We start from the raw sequence: 23543 nt of genomic DNA, 5'->3' as shown, positions 1-23543 counted from the left end.
ATGGAATATGAGGTGTTCTTCCTACAGGCATCGGGTGGTAAGGGTTTGGCAATGGAGGAGGCCCAGGACTTGCATGTCCTTGATGGAGTGGGAAGGAGAGTTGAAATGTTCAGCCACAGGGCGGTGGGGTTGATGGTGCGGGTGTCCAAGTGATGTTCTCTGAAATGATCCACAGGTAGGTGTCCTGTCTCCCTGATGTAGAGGAGACTACATTGGATGTAACGGATACAGTAGATGACATTGGTGGAGGTACAGGGAAATTTCTGTCGAATGTGGAAGGATCCTTTGGGGCCTTAGACGGAGGTGAGGGGAGTGGTTTTGCACTTCCAGCAGTGGCAGGGGAAGGTGCCGGGAGTGAAGTGTGGACTGCTGGCGGGGCGTGGATCTGACAAGGGAGTCATGGAGGGATTAGTCTCTTTGGAACATTGATAGGGTGGCAGGGAAAAATATATCTGGTGGTGGGGTCTGTTGTAGGTGGCAGAAATGGTGAAGGATGATAAGATGTATGCAGAGGTTTGTGGGGTGGAAAGAGAGGAGCAGGGGGTTCTGTCGTTGCTGCATTGGGAGGGGTGGGGTTCAAAGGCAGAGGTGCGGGAAGTGGAGGAGATGCACTGGAGGGAAAGGGAAATTGCGACCTTGGAAGAAACTTCAAGTACCTGTCAACAATTAGACAATATAACAAAATGCACCTATACCAGTTTTTCCCCCAGAAAAAATCAAATTCAATTGAGAAATTAGCAAATCTAGAAAGAACAATTCCCAAGATTTTGAACAGCTTTGGGATTGAACAATAAAACAAATGGAGCACAACTGAGAGCAAACTACTATAAGAATAGTTCATCAGAAAATATAAATAACAAACTGATGAGAAACAACTTGACTTTGACAATGTCCTCTTGCTTTTGATAAATATTTGACTTCAGGAACAAAGAGAACACTGGTGAGATTATGCTTCAATAGCAGATATCAACTCCTAGCAGAGTATGTGGAATAAAAAACTATCTTTGGATGAATAACATCACTTTCTTCTTAGAAAATTAATAATATCACTTGACCTAGATGTTAAACATAGAGAAGATACAATCTAGTTTCCCCACTCATTCCTGTAGTTATATCAATGCAAGTTCCTTCAGCCAGATTGATTAAATCTCTGATATTCCAAAGAAGAAGCAAAATCATCAGTTTTATCTATATTTGGCCACAGACTTACCTGTCCCACTTTCTCACAAAGATGACTCAAATTAAAGACTTGTGCAGAACAAGGAAAGATACAAGGAAAAATTATTGTAAAACTTTTGAGATTGTATAAATGTCAATTAATATATTTGGTAAGGGTTAAAAAACTTGGGAAGGACTGTTGTGTCAAGGTATTAGATCCTGCAATGATGGAATAATCATTACCTAATGTAACTATAAGTTGGAGCTGGTGTGTAATTATCATGTGTAATACTATTTAGTATGAATGCATAATAAATTGTTGTTACTTTGAAATCTAGGTCTGAACACAGCCCCTTACTTGGCCTTCTACATTGAGTTATACTGCACAGAAACAAACCCTTCAGTCTAACTCGGCATTGTCGACCAGACATCCCAATGTGACGTAGTCCCATTTGCCAGTATTTGGCCCATACCTCCCTAAATCCTTGCTGTTCATATACCCATCCAGATGCCTTTTAAATGTTGTAATTGTACCTGCTTCCATCAATTCTTCTGGAAGAAAGAATCATATCAGTCTGCCTGGAAGCCTAACTCATTATTGTGGCGTCAAACTACATGTCAAAAGAGCCAAGTTCTCATTCTTATTTTGAAAGAACACAGGCTTGTTGCCATCATGATGCAGCTCCACTTTTCCTGGTTTTCACTACTCTGAACTTGCACTGAAGCCCTAGGCTCCATCTGGTGGTACATGTTAGTCAGTGCAGGTAGCAGCTACAGTCACAGAGTCATAGATCATGCATCACAGAGACAGACCCTTCAGTTCAAACCGCCCATGCCGACCAGATATCCAAAATTAATCTAGTCCCACTTGCCAGCATTTGGTCCATGTCCCTTAAACCCTTCCTATTCATAAACCCATGCAGATGCCTTTTAAATGTTGTGATCGTTCCAGCTTCCACCACTACCTTTGGCAGTTCATTCCATATTTGCACCATCCAATGCGAGGAAATGTTGCCCCTCAGGTTGCATTTAAATCTTTTCCCTCCCACCTTAAACTTATACTGTCTAGTTTTGGATTCCCCCACCCTGGGGAAAAGACCTTGATTATGCACTCTATCCATGCCCCTCATGATTTAAAAAATTGCATAAGGTCACTCCTCAGTTTCCGTCAAACTGGGGAAACCAGCCCCTTCAGACTTCAGTTGCCTCCTACACTCACTAACATCTGCCAACAGATGGAGCCTGATCAATCTAAAACAAAATGAGATTTTTTCTTAACATTTGTATATATTGTAATTTTAATTTTAAAAAAAAGTCATAGAATCCTTACAGTTGGGAAACAAGCCCTCTGACCTAACAAAGAGAAAGTGAGGACTGCAGATGCTGGAGAGCAGAATTGAAAAATGTGGTGCTGGAAAAACACAGCAGGCCAGCTGTGTTTTTCCAGCACCACATTTTTCAACTCTGACCTAACATGTCCACACCAACCCTCTGAAGAGTAACCCAACCCCCCACATTTACCCCTAACCTACACATTCCTGAGCACTATGGACAATTCAGCATGGCCATTTCACCTAACCTGCATATCTTTGGATTATATAAGGAAACCCACACAGACAGTCACCAGAGGCTGGAATTGAATCCAGGTCTCCAGTGCTGTAAAACAGCTGTGCTAACCACTGAGCCACCTTGTTACTGTACTTATGAATGTGGCTATTTAGGAATGTAAAGAATTGCAACTGGTATTGTTATCATATTTTTTCTGTTGAGAAATGCCCTAAAGTATATAACTGCACAGTATTTCTTTTATATATAGTGATTTGTTTAATTTTGGAATCATTGCAGCTTGGAATGAACACTTATGCATGTGAATGATACTCTCTTTCAAATTCAATATTGGTCTTTCTAGGTGAGAAATGTTCAAGGGAACCCAACTCTAGTTTTAACATTGAAACCTATGATTAACTTAAAGTTACTTCACACAAAAGTGACTTTCCCCCAGCAAAACAGCCACAATTGTTGGGATCTAATACAGACTTTTAAAATTCTAACGGATCAGCTGGAGTAAGTGTAGAAAGGATGTTCCTGATGACTGGGGAGTCCAGAACTAGGCGCCACTGTCTAAAGATTGTGGCGTAGACCATTTAGGATTCAGATGAGAAAAAGTTTCTTCACAAAGAGAGTGATGAATCTGTTGAATTCTCTTCCACAGAAAGTGGTTGAGGCAAGACATTGAATGCTTTCAAGAAGGAGTTAGATATGGTTCTAAGGACTAAGGCGATCAAGTGGGTATGTGGAGAAAGTGGGCAGAGGGCACTGAGTTCGATAATCATGATCATTTTGAATGGTGGACCAGGCTCAATGGGTTGAATGGCCTATTCCTTTTTTCTGGTTATTAATTATAAGTGGGGGCTTACAGTATTTAAACTTGTGACATTGCTGAGCCTAAGGCATCACACAAATTTCATGCAGTTCAACAAAACCATTAGTGGACTGGATGTTTTCATAATGTTCACAAGATAAGGTCCTCAAGTATGTCACTTGATTTTAGTCAAAACTACTAAAAAAGCTTGCAGTCACAATCACTTATGCATCCATTTGTGAAAATTGATAACATTATCCAATTTTCATACAAACATTTAACTAAAGCAAATCAATATTTATTGAACATAATATTTGATAAACTTAATTATCACCTTTAAACACAAGTTTATTGAAGAAGGAACACAGAAGCAAATTTTAAGTAACTCCTCTGGATACAGAGATCCTCAGGTGCTTGTGGGAACAACATTGAGCAGTATTTTCTTATGTCTGGTGTGGTGTGAGTAATGCTGAGAAAGATGGGAAAATACAATGCGAATGAAAATATTAGATTTTGACATTGAGAATTTCTTTTCTGTATTTCTCCTCAAATCATAATTGGCAACTTCAGATCCTTGGAAATAGGACTATCCTATTTCCATGTATTTGTATCTCATTAAACCCCAAAATATTCATAGAGTCAGAGAGATGTACAGCACAGAAAGAGACCCTCTAGTCCAACACATCATAAGTTGACATAAGTAGGGAAGATGTGTTGAGTAGGCTAGAGGTTATTAAGGTGGACAAATCCCCAGGACTGGATGGGATCTATCCCAGGTTGCTGAGGGAGGCGAGATAGGAAATAGCTGGGGCCCTGACAGATATCAGGGTCAAAAAGGCATATGGTATGCTTGCCCTCATCACACAGGGTATTGAGTATAAGAGCTGGCAGGTCATGTTAAAATTGTACAAGACATTGGTTCTGCCACATTTAAAATACTGTGTATAGTTCTGCTCGCCACATTACCAAAAGGATGTGGACGCTTCAGAGAGGGTGCAGAGAAGGTTTACGAGGAGGTTACCTGGTATGGAAGGGGCTAGCTATGAAGAGAGATTGAGAAGGTTAGGTTTGTTTTCATTAGAAAAAAGGAGATAGAGGGCGGACCTGATTGAGGTTTATAAAATCATGAAGGGTATAGATAGGGTGGATAGAGACAAGCTTTTTCCCCAGGATTCAATAATGAGAGGTCACGCTTTCAAGGTGAGAGGTGAAAAGTTTAAGGGAGATACACGTGGCAAGTACGTGTATGCCAGCAGAGGTAGTAGAGGCAGACATGGTAGATTTGTTTAAGAGGCCTCTGGACAGATGCATGAGTAGGTGGGGAGCAGAGGGATACAGAGGATTAGGAATTGGGTGACAGGTTTAGACAGTGGATTTGGATCAGCTCAGGCTTGGAGGGCCGAAGGGCCTCTTCCTGGGTTGTAAAGTTTCTTTGCTCTTTGTTCTTTGTACATCCATGCCGACCAGATATCCAAACCTAATCTAGTCCTATTTGTCAGCACTTTGCCCATATCCCTCTGAACCCTTCCTATTCATATACTCATCTTTTAGATGGTGTAATTGTACCAGCCTCCACCACCTCCTTTGGCAGCTCATTCCTTACACGCACCATCCTCTGCGTGAAAATGTTGTCCCTTAGGTCCCTTTTAAATTTTTCCCCTCTCACCCTAAACCTCTAGTTCTGGATTCCACCACTCCAGGGAAAAGACTTTGTCTATTTAGCCTATCCATACCTCTCATGATTTTATAAAACTCCATAAAATCACCCCTCAGCCTCTGATTCTCCATGGAAAACAGCCCTAGCCTATTCAACTTCTCCCAGTCAATCAAATCCTCCAACCCAGGCAACATCCTTGTAAATCTTTTCTGAACCCCTTCAAGTTTCACAACATCCTTCGGATAGGAGGGACACCAGGATTGCACACAATATTCCAAAAGTGGCCTCACCAATGTCCTGGACAGCTGCAACATGACCTCCCAACTCCTTTACTCAATGCTCTGACCAATAAAGGAATGCATACCTAATGTCTTCTTCACTATCCTATTGACCTGCTACTCTACTTCCAAGGAACTATGAACCTGCACTCCAAGGTCTCTTTGTTCAGCAACACCTCCCAGGATCTTACCATTAAGTGTATAAGTCCTGCCCTGATTTGCCTTTGCAAAATACAGCACCTCACATTTATCTAAATTAAACTCCATCTGCCACTCCTCAGCCCATTGGCCCATCTAATCAAGATCCAGTTGTAATCTGAGGTAACCTCCTTCACTCCAATTTTGGCATCATCTGCAAATTTATTAACTATACCTCCCATGTTCACATCCAAATCATTTAATTAAATGATGAAAAGTAGTGGACCCAGCACTGATCCTTGTAGCACACCACTAGTCACAGGGCTCTAGTTTGAAAAGCAAACCTTCAACATCACCCTCTGTCTTCTATCTTCAAGCCAGTTCCGTATCCAAATGGCTAGTTCTCTCTGTATTCCATGTGATCTAACCTTGTTAACCAGTCTCCCATGAGGAACCTTGTCGAACGTCAAGTGGCTCATCTAATTCCTGTCCAGGTAGGCTACCAGCAGTCAGTCAGGTATGCAGAGTATGATCCTGTATTCAGAGGGGAGAGAGGAGTTTCTCATATTGTTAAACAAAGGTAAGACTGGAATATGTTGTAAGTGGATGTGAGAGCAGAAATTAGTAATGCAGGAGTAGCTGGGGCGGTGAACAACTCCTCCCCTCCACCTCGACAGTGAGTAATTAGGAAGCACAGAGGGCAGGATGAGGTGGTGGGAGCCATCGAGTGGACATAATACAACAGTGAGAGTTGTAGTCCAAGAGCCTAGGTGAGACATATGTACAGTGACAAAGGTCTCGTAAGAGCTGGCCCTGTGAATGTGAGGTTGCTGAAATAAGATGGTGGCACTCACCTCTGTGGAAAGCAGGAGATTAATGACCTTCCTGAACTGCTGGGCAGCTCGGAACGCAGCTGCGATTTGTGTCCTGGTTGGCTGAGTCTGGGGGCATGTCTCCAAAGGCAGTGGACTGGAAAAAGAATGGCTTTCTTCTTCGCCACCTTGTCCACCAAGATCTCGAGGTCCCTGCATGAGGAATGAGCTTTACCTTTCTCTGGACCATATCTTTGAATGTGATAACTTGAGAACCATGGATTGAGGGCCATTACCTGTCTTGTAGTCTATATGATGGTGTGCAACTGGTCTTTAAATCTAGTAACAGGGCACGAACAGCTGAAGCTCGCAGCAGAAGTGACCACGTGATTCCCTGATGAAGGAATCTGATTGCCTAATTGCTCAGGTGAAGAGAGGATGACTGTGAGAGAAACAGCACTCTGAGCCATGGGAGACTAGGTGCTATGAATCTCACTCAACAAAACACTTTAACCAGAAACAGGAGAAAAACTTGATCATTGTTCTCGAAACCTAAAAGGCCAATTATGGCTTAAAGTATTGGATGATGAATGTAAATTTGGTTTTTTGCAGTTTTGTAGGACCTTTAAAGTAATATTCTGTGTAATTATTTCCCTGCAGGATGAAGGTATCGTGAAAGAAATAGACATTAGCAACCACGTAAAGGAAGGCTTTGAAAAAGCAGATCCCTCTCAGTTTGAATTGCTCAAAGTGCTGGGTCAGGGGTCCTATGGAAAAGTAAGTGAATTACTAGAATTGTTTGGTTTATGATGTCCTGCTGCAGGAATCACAAAATGCTAATTTGCAGATTGTTATGGGAGAAGTACACTGGGCAATAAAGATTGACTGCTTCACAAGGTGTCTCCAAAGTATAAATGTCCAAAAGAATCATTAAGATGGTTAAATTGTCTTACTTGTACTATTACCTAGGACAAAAAAAAACTCCCACCATGTTTCATCAATGGATATATGAAGTAAATAGATATTATTATGGTCCTTAACAAATGGTGTAACGATATATTAACTTTACTATGCAAACCTAAACTACAGGAGAAAATGAGGACTGCAGATGCTGGTGATCAGAGTCGAGAGTGTGGTGCTGGAAAAGCACAGCAGGTCAGGCAGCATCCGAGGAGCAGGAGAATTGACGTTTCAGGCATAACCCTTCATCAGGAATAAGGCTTGTGGGCTGTGGGGCCGTGGGAGGGGGATGTGGTGGAGTGGGGGGAATGTAGCTGGGAATGCAATAGGTAGATGAAGGTGGGGGAGAAAATGATAGGTTGGAGAGAAAGGTGGAGCAGAAAGATGAGAAAGATGATAGACAGGTCAAGAGGGCGGATGGAGGCTTGGGACTGGGATAAGGGTGGCGGGAGTTGGGGGGGTGGAGGAAATGAGTAAACTGGTTTAATCCACATAAATCCCATGTGGTTGCAGGGTTCCCAAGACAGAAGATGAGGCATTCTTCCTCCAGGCGTCAGGTGTTGATGACATCATGTTGCTGTTGGTCACAGAGAGATGAAAGCTCCTCAGTTCAGTCTCTCAGACTCAGGTCTTTTATTGAGTTAACAGTTTAATGTGAAGAATCTTGGAATGTTGTCTTTTACTCGGAGAGTGAGAAAGAGAAAGACAAAGAGGCTTTGCAAACCTCTCCACAGCTGGAAAGATTATTTTCTTTTCCAGGACAGGGAGAGAGAGAGACTGCTTTTTATTGTTGGCTTCTTGGAGGTCTCTTTTCAACGGTACCACTCCCAGTCTGTGGCAAAACAGAAAATAACAATCGAAAGGCTGTTGCTCACCAACCTGCAGCCCAATGTTCTTTCCACTGGTTTGTCCAGCAAAAGGAACATATTCATCTGCTTTTCCAATCTACTTAACTCTTTGTAAACATTGAGAAATACAACACAATTCCACTTTTGACCTTTCAGTTCCAAAAGGACACATGGTAAACTCTCTGCATCCAGATATTGTCAAGTTTTCCTACTATATAATATTTGCTAACAATGTACAGTAAGCAATTAGGAAGGCAAATTGAATGTTGCTGTTTAATGCAAACTGGATGGACTAGTATGAAAATAGGGAAGTGTTACTGCAGCTCCTTACAGAGACTTGGCAAGACCAACTCTGGTGTACTATATACATTTTTACATTCAGTTTAAGAAGGATATAATTACAACAGAAGCAGTTAAGAGACAGCCCCCTTGGAGTCAATACTCGTATGGAAGTTCTATCTTATGAAAAAGCATTAACAGAGTGTGCTTACCCCCTTATATAGTGGTCCCCAAATCTTGTTTTCTGTAGATCAGTTTTTAAAAAAAAAGAGTTCAGCAGGTTACTGATTTACAATTGGCCATTTTGTACAACTACCCTTGACCAATGTTTCAATATGGCTTCAGTTCTAATGAAAAAGTGATTTATTTCAAGTTAATGAACAATGAACACCAAAGAAATTAGGAAATGTGCAAATTGATACTGCCTTGATAAAAGTGGCCAAGCTCTCACTACCCCAAACTCTTTTGTTAAAGCAACAGTCAGCTGATCTGATGGTGACAATGTTTCCATGCACTGCCCGCAACTCAATTATAAGGTTGTCAATTCTAGTTGCCCATACTCCTGGTTGTTTCATTCCATGATCTTCTACTACATGTAAATTATACATTTCAAATATCATTATGAATCATAAACAAAAGTGTTAAAACCAGTGAAAAGAAACGAGTTAGTTAGGATTGAACACTTGCCTGCTGGTAGGACTGAATCCAGTGAGTGATCAGTGTCCACTATAAATATTTCACCAGTCAGTGGGTTAACTGAGGCTCTTGGGCAGACAATTAACACTCAAGTAAAGGTATTATTCTGCCACTAAAATTAAACTGCCATTGGGAGAGGTCCATGCTGAGCAGCCAGCCTGACAGGATTTCAAGTACGGGTTGCTGGGCCTGAGGTGGTAATGGGGTGGTGGAGGTTAAGCATCCTTAATGTACCTCCTCGGAGGACACCTCATATCTGATATTCTACCCCATCAGAGGTCGTGGGGAAGTCTAGAGTCTTGTATAATTCAGCCCTGTCTTTTTAAGTGCTGATTTTCCTTTTGAAATGGTTGCTGGAGCATCCTCACCCCAACCCCACACTCTCCTATCTCTGCTGGGAGCTGGCAAGCAAGTGCACCACAATTTTCATGTCATGTATAAAACTTGGTGAGCCTCCTAACGGCCGCAAGGTTACTACAAACAGTGCTGGGATGTAGACCTTATTCGGCCATTAATTGCCCTCTTAACGGATTCAACTGATAGGAGGGCATTAGGACTGTCTTCCTAGCCCAAGATGTATTTGGGGTAGTGGCAGGTACCTGTTTGTCACTGTAGTGCCTGATTAAATGTAGCAATCCCGCAACTGAACTCACCATGATGAAAGACACAAAATTCCATCCACGATGTATAAATTAGCTGTTTGTTAGGATCAGGATAGGCCATCAGACCCTTGAAGCTTTTTCCACTTTCATGAAGTTTGCAGAGAAACAAATAAGAGTTTAATATTTAATATTTACACACAATAATGTTTCAGGCTTGGACTTTTACAAGTTCATAAACTCAAACCTGATAAGTTCTTTTTGATGTTTCAAAGCTTGCACCAGCTCACAAGAATATCATGGGGGAAAATATTAAAACTTTTGGTGGGGTCCACATAATGACAAACATAATCTCAGAGGAGGTGCGGGTGGGATTCATATTCAAAGTCATCAAGACCCACAGAAAGATCACGTCAAAATCGTGAGGCCAGGAAGGCAGAGCAATTCAGAATGTGAAGCCAAGACTCATATCCTTTTTTCACTTTTTCAATGCCATCAAGTGATGAAAATCCAGTCCCAGGTGACAAATCCAAAGAATTTAGCTATCATTACCGCCCAAAATCTGGGCCATTTTTACAATAATAGCAGTCGTGACAGCAACAAATTGCCTTCATCAAATGTCTTTAACTAAAAAGCATTTCAAATTGCTTGATGAAATTGAAGTAAATAAAGGAGGTGATATAAAGGTGAGAAGAGACCCAATTAAGAGTCGTAAGGAAAAGAATGAAAAGACAGTATCCTTCTCAGTACATTAATGTAATTAGGGATACAAAGGATCGTATTTTAGTAAGTGAGTGCTTTCCTGAGAAATTGACGATTTTGCAGGTCTGTTATTCTGACAATAATAATGTACCCTGCCGCTGACCTGCCTGACACTGTGTGACACAATAAACCATGTCATGCAGGGTTACAATCCCCTTCACTTTCAGGCCTCCAGCTTACTATCTGACTTCTGTAGAATGTAAATATGAATCTCTTTGCTAGCTTGGGCTCTTTTCGAATTGAAGATTGCCTAGCCTTGGTTCTGCCATAGTGCAATTTAAGTAATCTTAAAGAATTAGGGAGTTAGATAGGGTTGACAGTGAGAACCTTTTTCCACGTATGGAGTCAGCTATTACAAGGGGGCATAGCTTTAAATTAAGGGGGGGGTAGATATAGGACTGATGTTAGGGGTAGGTTCTTCACTCAGCGAGTCGTGAGTTCATGGAATTCCCTGCCAGTAGCAGTGGTGGACTCTCCCTCTTTATGGGTATTTAAGCGGGCATTGGATAGGTATATGGAGGATAGTGGGTTAGTGTAGGTTAGGTGGGCTTTGATCGGCGCAACATCAAGGGCCGAAGGGCCTGTACTGCGCTGTATTCTTCTATGTTCTATGTTCTATGTTCTAAAGAATAAATTGAATAAAAGAACTTCAGGCAGGATTCAAAGAAGACTGGTTGATCTGAGTGAGTTGATTAAAGTGGTCACAAAACTTTATTAACATATCAGTTCTCAGTAAATTGTCAATAACAGATTACTACTTTGTTAGTGCAGAAGAGGGAGAGTCCAGGATCTGCTTCCCGAATATGTGATTCTTTTACATCATGTTGTTTTCTCGTAAGGCAGTTTTTTTTAACCGTGTAGTGAAACTTGCTTCTTGATTTCTTGCTGCAGAAGACAACTGTGGGAGGTCCTGGCCATATATGCCAGTGCCTTAGGTGAAAGAATAGTGACTTATATATTCAATATTACAGATAACGATGATTTGGGAGAGACTAACACAGTGCAGATGGCGCATGAAAACTCAATGTTCCATTGATGGAATGCATGGATAAAATTATCATAGATTAGTTCAATATGGAGAAATATGAGGTGGTCCGTCTTGGATCCAAAAAAGGTAAATCAATATCTACCAGTCCCAATGAAGGGTGCCAACCCGAAATGTCGACTTTCCTGCTCTTCCGATGCTGCCTGACCTGCTGTGTCTTTCCAGTTCCACATTTTATTGACTCTGACTTCCAGCATCTGCAATCTTTACCATCTTCTATTCAGAGCCCATTTCAAAGACAGTTAATTCGTTATTAAGCTGCTAATCAAACTGTAACCTCAGACACCCTTGCTAGGATAAGTAACACTTCCTTCTATTTTCTTCCAAGGTATTTCTTGTTAAGAAAATAAAGGGCTCTGATGCGGGGCAGCTCTATGCTATGAAGGTACTAAAGAAGGCAACACTGAAAGGTAAGTGCGAAAGAGCTGACACATCGTTACATGCTGAGTTATTAATTTTTTAATAAATCCATATGATTAATCAAAGGTGAAATATTCTCTTATTGTGCTTACAACTATGTTGAGCCTGACCAATATTTCCTAAAATTAAGAATGTACTGCTTAATTCTGCTCCTTCCAGCTTTCTTCAAAAGGTATTTATATATTGTAACAGATGCAAATATAGACAGAAAGACAGTAAAACAGAGTAAAAGGAGGCCAATTTTCTTCTTCAAACAGCAATTTACACCATCGTGGGCTCCATCCAATGCATCTAATTCCCTTCCAAAGGTCAGCGATCTTAGTTACAGTTCCTTTAAAAATAAAGTTCGAAAACCTATCCTTGAAACTGTTCTTCGCCATGTTAATTGAGGAAATGTATCAATGAGATTCAATACCCCAAAAGCTCAAAAATAATGGCATTTTATAGGAATTACTGCAATTTTTATTTATATAGTACTGCGAACGTGGTAAAATAATCCATGGCATTGTACAAAAGCATTATCGGAAAACATTTGATGTCAAACCAGGCAAAGAAAGTTTTAAAACCTGTGGTCAAAATGTTTGCTTTTAAGGAGTAACTTAAATGACAGAGGGATGGAGATCTTAGTGTCTAGACGTCTGTGTGGAATACCACTAATGTGTGGTGAAAGAAATCAAGAATGTGAAAAAGACCACAATTGGAGCAACAAGAAGCTACCAGAGGGTTATAGGATATGAGAAGGTTACAGAGATAGAGTACAGGGAGCCCATGGAGGAGTTTCAACACAAGGATGAAAGATAAAAAATGAGGTTTGCCAGCCTTGAAGCTAATGTTTATCAATAAGCACAGAGGTAAGCAGTGAACAAGACTTGAATATGATTGAATTCAAGACAGGGTTTTGGACGAGCGCAAACTTCTAATGGGTTGGAAAAATGAGTAGAATGCAGTCGAGTCTCTGGTCTCCACAAGAGACAGGATGAAGCCTGGCTGGAGCTGGGGTGTTATCGAGGTGAGAGTAGGAGACCTTAATAATGGAGAAGATGAATGGTTGAATGCTTAGTTCAGGTTTAAATGAGATGCATTAGGTTGGGAACAGTTTGGTTCACACTTAAAGACTGACCAAGAATAAGGTTAAAGTCAGTGGTTCTGGCATTAGGTTTGTAGTACTTCAGCACTTCCCAATATTTATTTCATAGAAATCTCTTGCCCATTTAATGCTGGATGTTGGACAAGCACTTAGATAAATCAGAGGCAGCAGAACATGGATTAAGAAAGATAGGTGGGAAACCAAACATTTGTCAACAGATTATTTTGTAGGACACTGGCAACATTACATAATACATTAAAGTCTTGAACACAGTCTTTCTTCTGATGCCCCCCACTATTAGAATGCATGGTGAAATGCAGTACCTCCCTTATTTGAATACTCCAACCAGTTTTATACTGGATTTAGATTATTTCTGCCACCTGCCTCTTCATGGACTCAGATTCCTTCAAGGACCTGACACCCTGGTACATTTGTCACCTATTGAACAGGGATGGGGGAAAGCTTCTTTCAATGAACCTCGCCAGAGACCTCCTTGGTTTAAAAACAAACCCAAACTTATGATGCAATTATTGACAATTAGATAACTGATGTTGCAAACAGGTAAAACAGCTGGAAAACCGCAGGCCTGTGTCATGGACAGTTTTGTCTCCCTATGGCCAATTTGAGAACATTTAACATCGCTCTCGCCAAGATAACCTCCTTCAGCACAGATTGGGAACTGAACTGTGGATCTTTCTGGGATGATTTTCTGATGAGTCACTCCCCCACAGTCACTTTCAGCAAGACTGCAACAGGAATCCCAACTTTTGTAAAATTGTGTTTTTGTTGTTCTATAACCAAAATTGCATTGGTGGAACGAATGAACAAAAAAGTTACATTTATACAATGCCTTTCATGACCTCAAAATGCCCTTAAGTGCTTCAAAGATACCTTTGAACACATCAATCAATATATGCACAGCACCGTGAGACAAATAGTAAAGTTGAAATGACCAGATAATCTGTAGTAATGCATGTTGAGGGGTAAATGTTGTTCACAACGAGAGTGAGAATTCAAAAAGTGGCAGGGAATTGTTAACATTCAACTTACAGGGTAGATTTAATATCGGACTGAAAACATGGAGCCTGCAACAGTGCGACACTCCCTCAGAGTAAACGAGAGAACTCTCACAGCGATCAAACATGGCAATCTGCCAATGCCTGGATCAGTAAACCTATCTGTGATAACTGAAGAGACCAGTTATATTGGACTGAATTACGTAAAGTTACTAGTTCTGTCAGAAGAGCTGGTATGTAGTTTTGCCAGTAGGAAAAATAAAATTACCTCATCATCAAACCCATTTCAAAGGATTAAATTTTAAAATATTCTCTTCCATGATGTTTTATGAATTACTATTGCATTGCACATTCTAAAGCAATATTAGGACATAAGATGCATTTTTATTTTCAAGATTGCAATCTTGAAATCTTGAATTACCTCCACTTCCATTGCATCTGCTCCCAGGTGGACTAATTCCACCATAGAACATTCCAGATGGACCCCCCCTTTTTCAAGGACTGCAATTTCCCCTCCCACGTGGTCGACGATGCCCTTGAGCGTACCTCCTCACTTGCCACAACTCCAGCCTTGAACCCCACCCCTCCTATCACAACAAGGATAGAACCCCCCACGGTCCTCATCTCCAGTGCCACCAACCTCTGGATACAACATAGAGACCATTCCCTCTGCAAATCCTCTGTCATCTCCATGCCCCCCACCAGCCCACCCTCCACTCCCAGCACCTTGTCTTGCCACCGCAAGAAGTGCAAAACCTCTACCCACACCACACCTCCTCACTCCTTCCAAGCCCAAAAGGATCCTTCCACATCCAGCAGAGATTTACCTGTACTTCCACACACATCATCTACTGTGTCCGTTGCTCTCGATTTGGTCTCTTCTTACACTGGGGAGATAGGACGCCAACTTGCAGAAATTTCAGAGAACATCTCTGGAACACATGCAATAAACAACCTCATCACCCTGTGGCCGATCACTTCTGCTCTCTCTTCCACTCTGCCAAGGACAAGCAAGTCCTGGGCTTCTTCCACAGCCAGACTCTAGCTACCTGACGCCTGGAGGAAGAAACCTCATCTTCTGCCTTGGGATCTTCCAACCACATGGGATCAATGTCGATTTCACGAGTTTCTTCATTTCCCCTCCCCCACCTTATCCTAAATCCAACCTTCCAACTTGGCATTGCCCTCTTGACCTGTCCTATTTGTCCATCTTTCTTCCCACCTATCTGCTCCACCCTTCTCTCCAACCTATCACCATCACCCTCCACCTCCATCTACCTGTCATATTCCCAACAACCTTTCTCCCAGCCCCACCCCCCTATTTATCTCTCAGCCCCTTTGGGCCCCCCACATTCCTGATGAAGAGCTTTTGCTCAAAACGTTGACTCTCTTGCTCCTTGGATGCTGCCTGACTGCTTTTCCAGCACCACAGTTTTCGATACAGTTCTGGTCACCCAACAATAGGAAGGATATTATTACATTGCAGAAAGATCACAAAAGATTGACAAAGTTGTTGCTTGACCATAAGGTTTGAGTTATATGGAGATGCTGAATAGGCTAGAATGTTTTTCACTGGAATGTAGGAAGTTGAGTTGTGATCATATGGACATTTATAAAATTATGAGGGGCATAGTTAAGGTGAATAGCAAAGGTCTTTTCCCTAGGGTAGGGCAGTTCAAAACTAGGAGGCATATTTTTCAGGTCAGAGGAGAAAGACTTAAAAGAAACCTGAGGGACAACGTTTTTCACACAGAGGTTGGTTCACATGTTGAATGAACTGCCAGAGGAAGTGGTAAATGCAGGTATAGTTACAACATTTATAAGACATTTGGATAGGAAAGGTTTAGAGAGGTATGGACCAAAGTGAGACTAGTTTCGTTTGGAAAACCTGGTTGACATAGATGGCTTAGACTGAAGAATCTGTTTCCATGCCAGATGATTCTATGATTTTATATGAATGGCCAAGTTTCTAAACATTTCTTCTGTGGATTAACAATATTCATATATGTGCAGTTTCCCTGGAGGATTTTGCACTTGTTTGTTATTCACTCATGGGACATGGACATTGCCGGCTTAGCCAGCATTCGTTGCCTGTTCATCTCTGCCTTTGAGAAGGGGGTAGTGAGCTACCTCTGAATTTCTGCAGTCCATGTGCTTTGCGTGGACCCACAATGCCACTGGGGAAGAAATTCTAGGATTTTGACCCAACAACACAGAAGGTATGGTGATATATTTCCCAATCAAGATGGTTAATGTTTTGGAGGGAAATTCCATGTTTCTGCTCCCTTTGCCCTTCCAGATGAAGGTGCTGTCTAAGGATTTTGGTGAATTTCTGCAGTGCACCTTGTGGATCGTACACATTGCTGCCATTGAGTATCAGTGATGGAGAGGGTGGATGTTCGAGAATGTGGTGCCAACCAAGCAGACTGTTTTGTCCTGGATGGTGTCAAGCTTTTTGAGTGTTGTTGGAGTGCACGCATCCATCACTCTCCTGCCTTGTGCCTTGCAAATGATGGACAGACTTTGGGGAGTTAGGAGGTGAGTTACTTGCCGCAGTATTCCTAGTCTCTGACCTGATCCTGCAGCCACTATATTTATATGGCTAGTCCAGTTGAGCTTCTGGTCAATGGCAAGCCAGGATGTTGTTAATAGGGCTTTTAATGATGGTAACAGATCGACTTTCAAGGGGCAGTGGAGAGTTTGTCTCTTGTTGGAAACCAACACTGCCTAGCATTTGTGTGGCATGGAAGTTACTTGCCACTTGTCAGCCCAAGCCTGGATACTGTCCAGATCTTGGTGCATTTGAACATGGACTGCTTCAGCATCTGAGGAGTCACAAATTGTGCTGAACATTACATAATCATTGGAGAACATCCCCACTTCTGACCTTTTGATGAAGAGAAGATCACTGATGAAGCAACTGAAGATGGTTCAGCCTAGGACACTACCCTGAGGAACTCCTGGAGATGAGATGACTGACCTACAACTACCACAATCATCTCCAGTTTGCTAAAGCTCTTTGATGTCACAATCCGTTAATGTGGCCTTAATGTTAAGAGTTGTCATCTTACCTCACTTCTGCATTTCATCTCTTTTGTCCAAAGCTGTAATGAGGTCAGGAGTTGAATGGCCCTAGCAGAATTGAAACTGGGTGTCAGTGAGCAGGTTGTTGCTGAGGAAGTGTGCTTGATGACACTAGGAGAAAGTAAGGACTGCAGATGCTAGAGATGAGAGTCAAAAAGTGTGGCGCTGGAAAAGCAAGACGGTCAGCCAGCATCTGAGGAGCAGGAGAATCAATGTTTCAAGCTTAAGTCCTTCATCAGGAATGAGGCTTTGGGCTAAGGAGGCTGAGAGATAAATGGAAGAAGGGGGTAAGGCTGGGGGGAAGGTAGCTGAGAATGCAATAGGTAGATGAAGGTGAGGGTAAAGGTGATAGGTCAGAGAGGAGGGTGGAACAGATAGATGGGAAAGATGATGGTCAGGTCAAGAGGGCAGTGCCAAGTTGGAAGGCTGGATCTTGGATAAGGTGGGGGGAAGGGGAAATGAGGAAACTGGTGATATTCACATTGATCCCATGTGGTTGGAGGGTCCCAAGGCGGAATATGAGGTATTCTTCCAGGCATTGGGTGGTTAGGGTTTGGCGATGGAGGAGGCCCAGGACCCGCATGTCCTTGGTTGATTGGGAGGGGAAGTTTAAATGTTCCACCATGGGACAGTGGAGTTGTTTCATGCATGTATCCCGGAGATGTTCTCTGAAGCGTTCCGCAAGTAGGCATCCTGTCTCCCCAATGTAGAGGAGACCACATCAGGAGCATTGGACACAGTAACTGATGTGTGGAAATACAGGTAAATCTCTGATGGATGTAGAAAGCTTCTTTGGGGTCTTGGACGGAGGTGAGGGGGGAGGTGTGAGCACTGGTTTTGCAATTCCTACAGTGGCGTTGGAAGGTGCTGGGAGGGGAGGGTGGGTTGGTGGAGGCCGTGGACCTGACAAGAGATTCGCAGAGGGAATGGTCTTTATGGAATGTGGATAGGGGTGGGGAGGGAAATGAACCCTGATGGTGGGGTTTGTTTGTAGGTGGCGGAAATGGCAGAGGATGATGTGATGTGTCTACACCTTAGTGGGATAGAAGGTGAGCATCGGGGGCGGGGGGGGGGGAGGGTTCTGTCCCTTTTGCGATTGGAAGTCTGGGGTTTGAGGATAGAGATGTAGGAAGTGGATGAGATGCGCTGGAGGGCATCATCAACCATATGGGAGGAGAAATTGCAGTCTTTGAAGAAGGAAGCTATCTGGTGTGTCCTGTGGTGGAATTGTTCCCCCTGGGAGCAGATGTGGCAGAGGCAGAGGAATTGGGAATAAAGGATAGATTTTTTACAGGGGGCAGGGTGGGAGGAGGTGTATTCCAGGTAGTTGTGGGGGTCAGTGGGTTCGTAGTAGATGTCTATGTTGAGTCGGTCACTGGTAATGGAGATGGAGAAGCCAGGAAGGGGAGGGAGGTGTCGAGATGATCCAGATGAACTTAAGATCGGGGTGAAAAGTGTTAGCGAAGTTGATGAAATGTCCAACCTCCTCGTGGGAGCACAAAGTGGCATTGATACAGTCATTGATGTAGCAGAGGAAAAGGTGGTGAATGGTGCCAGTGCAGCTGCAGAAGATGGACTGTTCAATGTATCTGACAAAGAGACAGGCGTAGCTGGGGCCCATGCAGGTGCTCTTTACTACCCCTTTGGTCTGGAGGAAGGAGCAGGATTCAAAGGAGAAATTATTGAAGGTGAGGACCAGTTCAGCAAAACAAATGAGAGTGTCAGTGGTAAGAGGTTAAAGTTTTAGGAGAAAGGGGAGAAAATTTAAAACACAGATGAGGAAAAATTACTTCTTTCAAAAAGTCATAAATCTGTGGTATTCGCTACACCAGAGTTTGGTAGACTCTGGAACATTAAGTACATTTTAAGGAGGAGATAGACAGATTTCAATTAGTGATGGGTTGAAAGGTTATGGAGCGCAGGCTGGAAAGTGGAGTTAGGCTGAGATGAGATCAGCCATGATTGTATTTCAAATTGCAGGTTTGAAGGACTGAATTATCTTTTCCCACTCTTAATCCTTATGCTCCGAAATGCTAAGTCATTCTCATCATTATTCATTCTATGTTGGTGTAACATTTTCAACCCTTGTATGTCATAGAATGGTTACTGCAAAGAAAGAGGCCATTAAACCCGTTGCTTGTGAAATGTTCCATGCAGATACTTTGACCAGTTTATTGCTCCTAAAATGTGTTTATTCAGATACTTGTTACTGTATGAGACAAACATAGGACTGTGGTTCAAACTTAGTTTTATTGAATCACTTGCAAGTTAACTGTTTTGGGCAACTCCTTTAGAATTATATTTTCTTTTATCTTGCACTTCCTTATCTTTCCTACCAAAATACATTCGAGTCATAGAGTCATAGAGATTACAGCACGGAAACAGACCCACTGGTCCAAATCGTCCATGCCCTATCCTAAATCAATCTAGTCCCATTTATCAGCACTTGGCCCATTATTCCTCTAAACCCTTCCTATTCATGTATTCATCCAGATGCCTTTTAAACATTATAATTGCACCAGCCTCCACCATTTTCTGTCACAGCTCATTTAGTACACGCACCACCCTCTGCATTGAAAAGTTGCCTTTTAAATGTTTACCCTTTCACCTTAAACCTATGCCCTCTAGTTTTGGACTGTCCCACCCTGGGGAAAAGACCTTGTCTATTCACCCTATCCATGCGCTCTCATTATTTTATAAACTTCTATCAGGTCCCCCCTCAGCCTATTCAGCCTCTCCCTATTGCTCAAAACCTCCAACCCTGGCAACATCCTCGGAAATCTTTTCCAAACCAGTTCAAGTTTCACAATGTCCTTCCTATAGCAGGGAGATCAGAATTGCATGCAGTATTCCAAAGTGGCCTAACCCCAATGTCCTGTACAGCAGAACATGACCTCCTGCACCAATCAACAAAGGAAAGCATACCAAACGCTTTCTTCACTATCCTGTCTATCTGTGACTCCACTTTCAAGGAACTATTAACCTGCACTCCAAGGTCTCTTTGTTTAGCAACACTCCCCAGGGCCTTACAATTAAGTGTAAAAATCCTGCCTTGATTTGCCTTTCCAAAATGCAGCACCTCACATTTATCTAAATTAAACTCCATCTGCCACTCCTCGGACCATTGGCCCATCTGATTGAGATCCCATTGTACTCTGAGGTAACCTCCTTCGTTGTCCACTACACCTCCAATTTTGGTCTAGATTAGAGTGGGGCTGGAAAAGCACAGCAGGTCAGGCAGCATCCGAGGAGCAGGAAAATCAACCTTTTGGGCAAAAGCCCTTCATCAGGAATGAAGGTAGGGAGCTTCCGGGGTAGAGAGATAAATGGGAGCGGGGTGGGCTGGAGAGAAGGTAGAAAAAAGTACAATAGGTAGATGGGGATGGGGATGAAGGTGATAGGGCAGAGAGGAGTGTGGAGCGGACAGTGGGAAGGAAGATAGGCAGGTAGGACAGGTCATAAGGATGGTCCTGAGCTGGAAGGTTAGAACTGGGGTAAGGTGGGGGGAGGGGAAATGAGGAGACTGGTGAAGTCCACATTGATGCCCTGAGGTTGATGTGTTCCGAGGCAGAAGACTCTGATTTCCAGCATCTGCAGTCCTCACTTTTGCCTACCTCCAATTTTGGTGTCATTCAGACTTCTGTGCATTAAATTTGCTCTGCCACACATCTGGCAAGTCCAGCTGTCTTTCAATATCCTTTTGAAGTGCGTGACGATCCTTGTGACTATTCAATATTGCATCTAATGTTTTAATATTTACAGATATTAAAATTTTGCCCAAACTACCAATTACAATTCATTAAATTTGATAAAAACAAACAGTCCATAGAGACTGTTTTCAGTCCCTATGGAACTGCATTGCTCCAGTTTGAAAAACCACTTTGTATTTATTCTCACTCAACTAACTTTATATCCAGGTGGTAAAAACAATAACTGCAGATGCTGGAAGCCAAATACTGGATTAGTGGTGTTGGAAGAGCACAGCAGTTCAGGCAGCATCCAACGAGCAGCGAAATCGACGTTTCGGGCAAGAGCCATTCATCAGGAATAAAGGCAGTGAGCCTGCAGCATGGAGAGATAAGCTAGAGGAGGGTGGGGGTGGGGAGAGAGTAGCATAGAGTACAATGGGTGAGTGGGGGAGGAGATGAAGGTGATAGGGTGGAGAGGGTGTAGTGGATAGGTGGAAAAGGAGATAGGCAGGTCGGACAAGTCTGGACAAGTCATGGGGACAGTGCTGAACTGGAAGTTTGAAACTAGGATGAGGTGGGGGAAGGGGAAATGAGGAAGCTGTTGAAGTCCACATTGATGCCCTGGGGTTGAAGTGTTCCGAGGCGGAAGATGACGCGTTCTTCCTCCAGGCATCTGGTGGTGAGGGAGCTGCGGTGAAGGAGGCCCAGGACCTCCATGTCCTCGGCAGAGTGGGAGGGGGACTTGAAATGTTGGGCCACGGGGCGGTTTGGTTGATTGGTACGGGTGTCTCGGAGATGTTCCCTAAAGCGCTCTGCTAGGAGGCGCCCAGTCTCCCCAATGTAGAGGAGACCACATCGGGAGCAACGGATACAATAAATGATATTAGTGGATGTGCAGGTAAAACTTTGATGGATGTGGAAGGCTCCTTTAGGGCCTTGGATAGAGGTGAGGGACGAGGTGTGGGCACAGGTTTTACAGTTCCTGTGGTGGCAAGGGAAAGTGCCAGGATGGGAGGGTGGGTCATAGGGGAGTGTGGACCTGACCAGGTAGTCACGGAGGGAATGGTCTTTGCGGAAGGCGGAAAGGGGTGGGGAGGGAAAGATATCCCTGGTGGTGGGGTCTTTTTGGAGGTGGCGGAAATGTCGGCGGATGATTTGGTTTATGCGCAGGTTTGTAGAGTGGAAGGTGAGCACCAGGGGCGTTCTGTCCTTGTTACGGTTGGAGGGGTGGGGTTTGAGGGCAGAGGTGCGGGATGTGGACGAGATGCGTTGAAGGGCATCTTTAACCACGTGGGAAGGGAAATTGCAGCCTCTAAAGAAGGAGGCCATCTGGTGTGTTCTATAGTGGAACTGGTCGTCCTGGGAGCAGATACGGCGGAGGCGGAGAAATTGGGAATACGGGATGGCATTTTTGCAAGAGATAGGGTGGGAAGAGTTGTAATCCAGGTAGCTGTGGGAGTCGGTGGGTTTGTAAAAAATGTCAGTGTCAAGTTGGTCATCACTAATGGAGATGGAGAGGTCCAGGAAGGGGAAGGAGGTGTCAGAGATGATCCAGGTAAATTTAAGGTCAGGGTGGAATGTGTTGGTGAAGTTGATGAATTGCTCAACCTCCTCACGGGAGCACGAGGTGGTGCCAATGCAGTCATCAATGTAGCGGAGGAAGAGGTGGGGAGTGGTGCCGGTGTAATTATGGAAGATCAACTGTTCTACATAGCCAACAAAGAGACAGGCATAGCTGGGGCCCATACATGTGCCCATGGCTACCCCTTTGGTCTGGAGGAATTCAAAGGGTGAGGACCAGTTCGGCCAAACGAATGAGAGTGTCAGTGGAAGGGTACCGTTGGGGACGTCTGGAGAGGAAAAAAGCGGAGGGCCTGGAGGCCCTGGTCATGGCGGATGGAGGTGTAGAGGGATTGGATATCCATGGTGAAGATGAGGCGTTGGGGGCCGGGGAAACGGAAGTCATGGAGGAGGTGGAGGGCGTGGGTGGTGTCTCGAACGTATGTGGGGAGTTCCTGGACTAGGGGGGATAGGACAGTGTCGAGGTAGGTAGAGATGAGTTCAGTGGGGCAGGAGCATGCTGAGACAATGGGTCGGCCAGGGTTATCAGGCTTGTGGATCTTGGGAAGGAGGTAGAACCGGGCAGTGCGGGGTTCCTGGACTATGAGGTTGGAAGCTGTGGGTGGGAGATCTCCTGAGGTGATGAGGTTCTGTATGGTCTGGGAGATGATGGTTTGATGATGGGGGGTCGGGTCATGGTCGAGGGGGCAGTAGGAAGAGGTGTCCTCGAGTTGGCGTTTGGCTTCAGCGGTGTAGAGGTCAGTGCGCCAGACTACCACTGCGCCCCCTTTATCCGCTGGCTTAATGGTGAGGTTGGGATTGGAGCAGAGGGATTGGAGGGCTGCGCGTTGTGAGGGTGAGAGGTTGGAGTGGGGGAGGGGGGTCAACAGGTTGAGGCGGTTAATGTCCCGGCGGCAGTTGGAAATGAAGAGGTCGAGGGCAGGTAATAGGCCAGCGTGGGGTGTCCAGATGGATGCAGTGTGTTGGAGGTGGGCGAAGGGGTCCTTGGAAGGTGGGCGGGAGTCCTGATTGTGAAAGTAAGCTCGGAGGCGGAGGCGACCGAAGAAGTGTTCGATGTCACGGCATGTATTAA

General features: G+C 43.7%; 1 protein-coding gene across 5 annotated transcripts in view; it reads left to right on the top strand.

The window, feature by feature from the left end:
* The window catches only part of rps6ka2 (ribosomal protein S6 kinase, polypeptide 2), a 436546-nt gene that overhangs the window by 234273 nt on the left and 178730 nt on the right, over positions 1-23543 (top strand). For all 5 annotated transcript variants that reach the window (XM_072581035.1, XM_072581037.1, XM_072581038.1 and 2 more), the window contains 2 exons: positions 7066-7182; positions 11923-12004. In XM_072581035.1, coding sequence (XP_072437136.1) covers positions 7066-7182; positions 11923-12004 — 199 coding nt within the window. The remainder of the gene's footprint in view (positions 1-7065; positions 7183-11922; positions 12005-23543) is intronic.

Source organism: Chiloscyllium punctatum, chromosome 11, assembly GCF_047496795.1.
Source record: "Chiloscyllium punctatum isolate Juve2018m chromosome 11, sChiPun1.3, whole genome shotgun sequence".
NCBI lineage: Eukaryota > Metazoa > Chordata > Chondrichthyes > Orectolobiformes > Hemiscylliidae > Chiloscyllium > Chiloscyllium punctatum.
The sequence above is the reverse complement of the archived record's forward strand: the minus strand, read 5'-3'. Positions and strand labels throughout refer to the sequence as shown.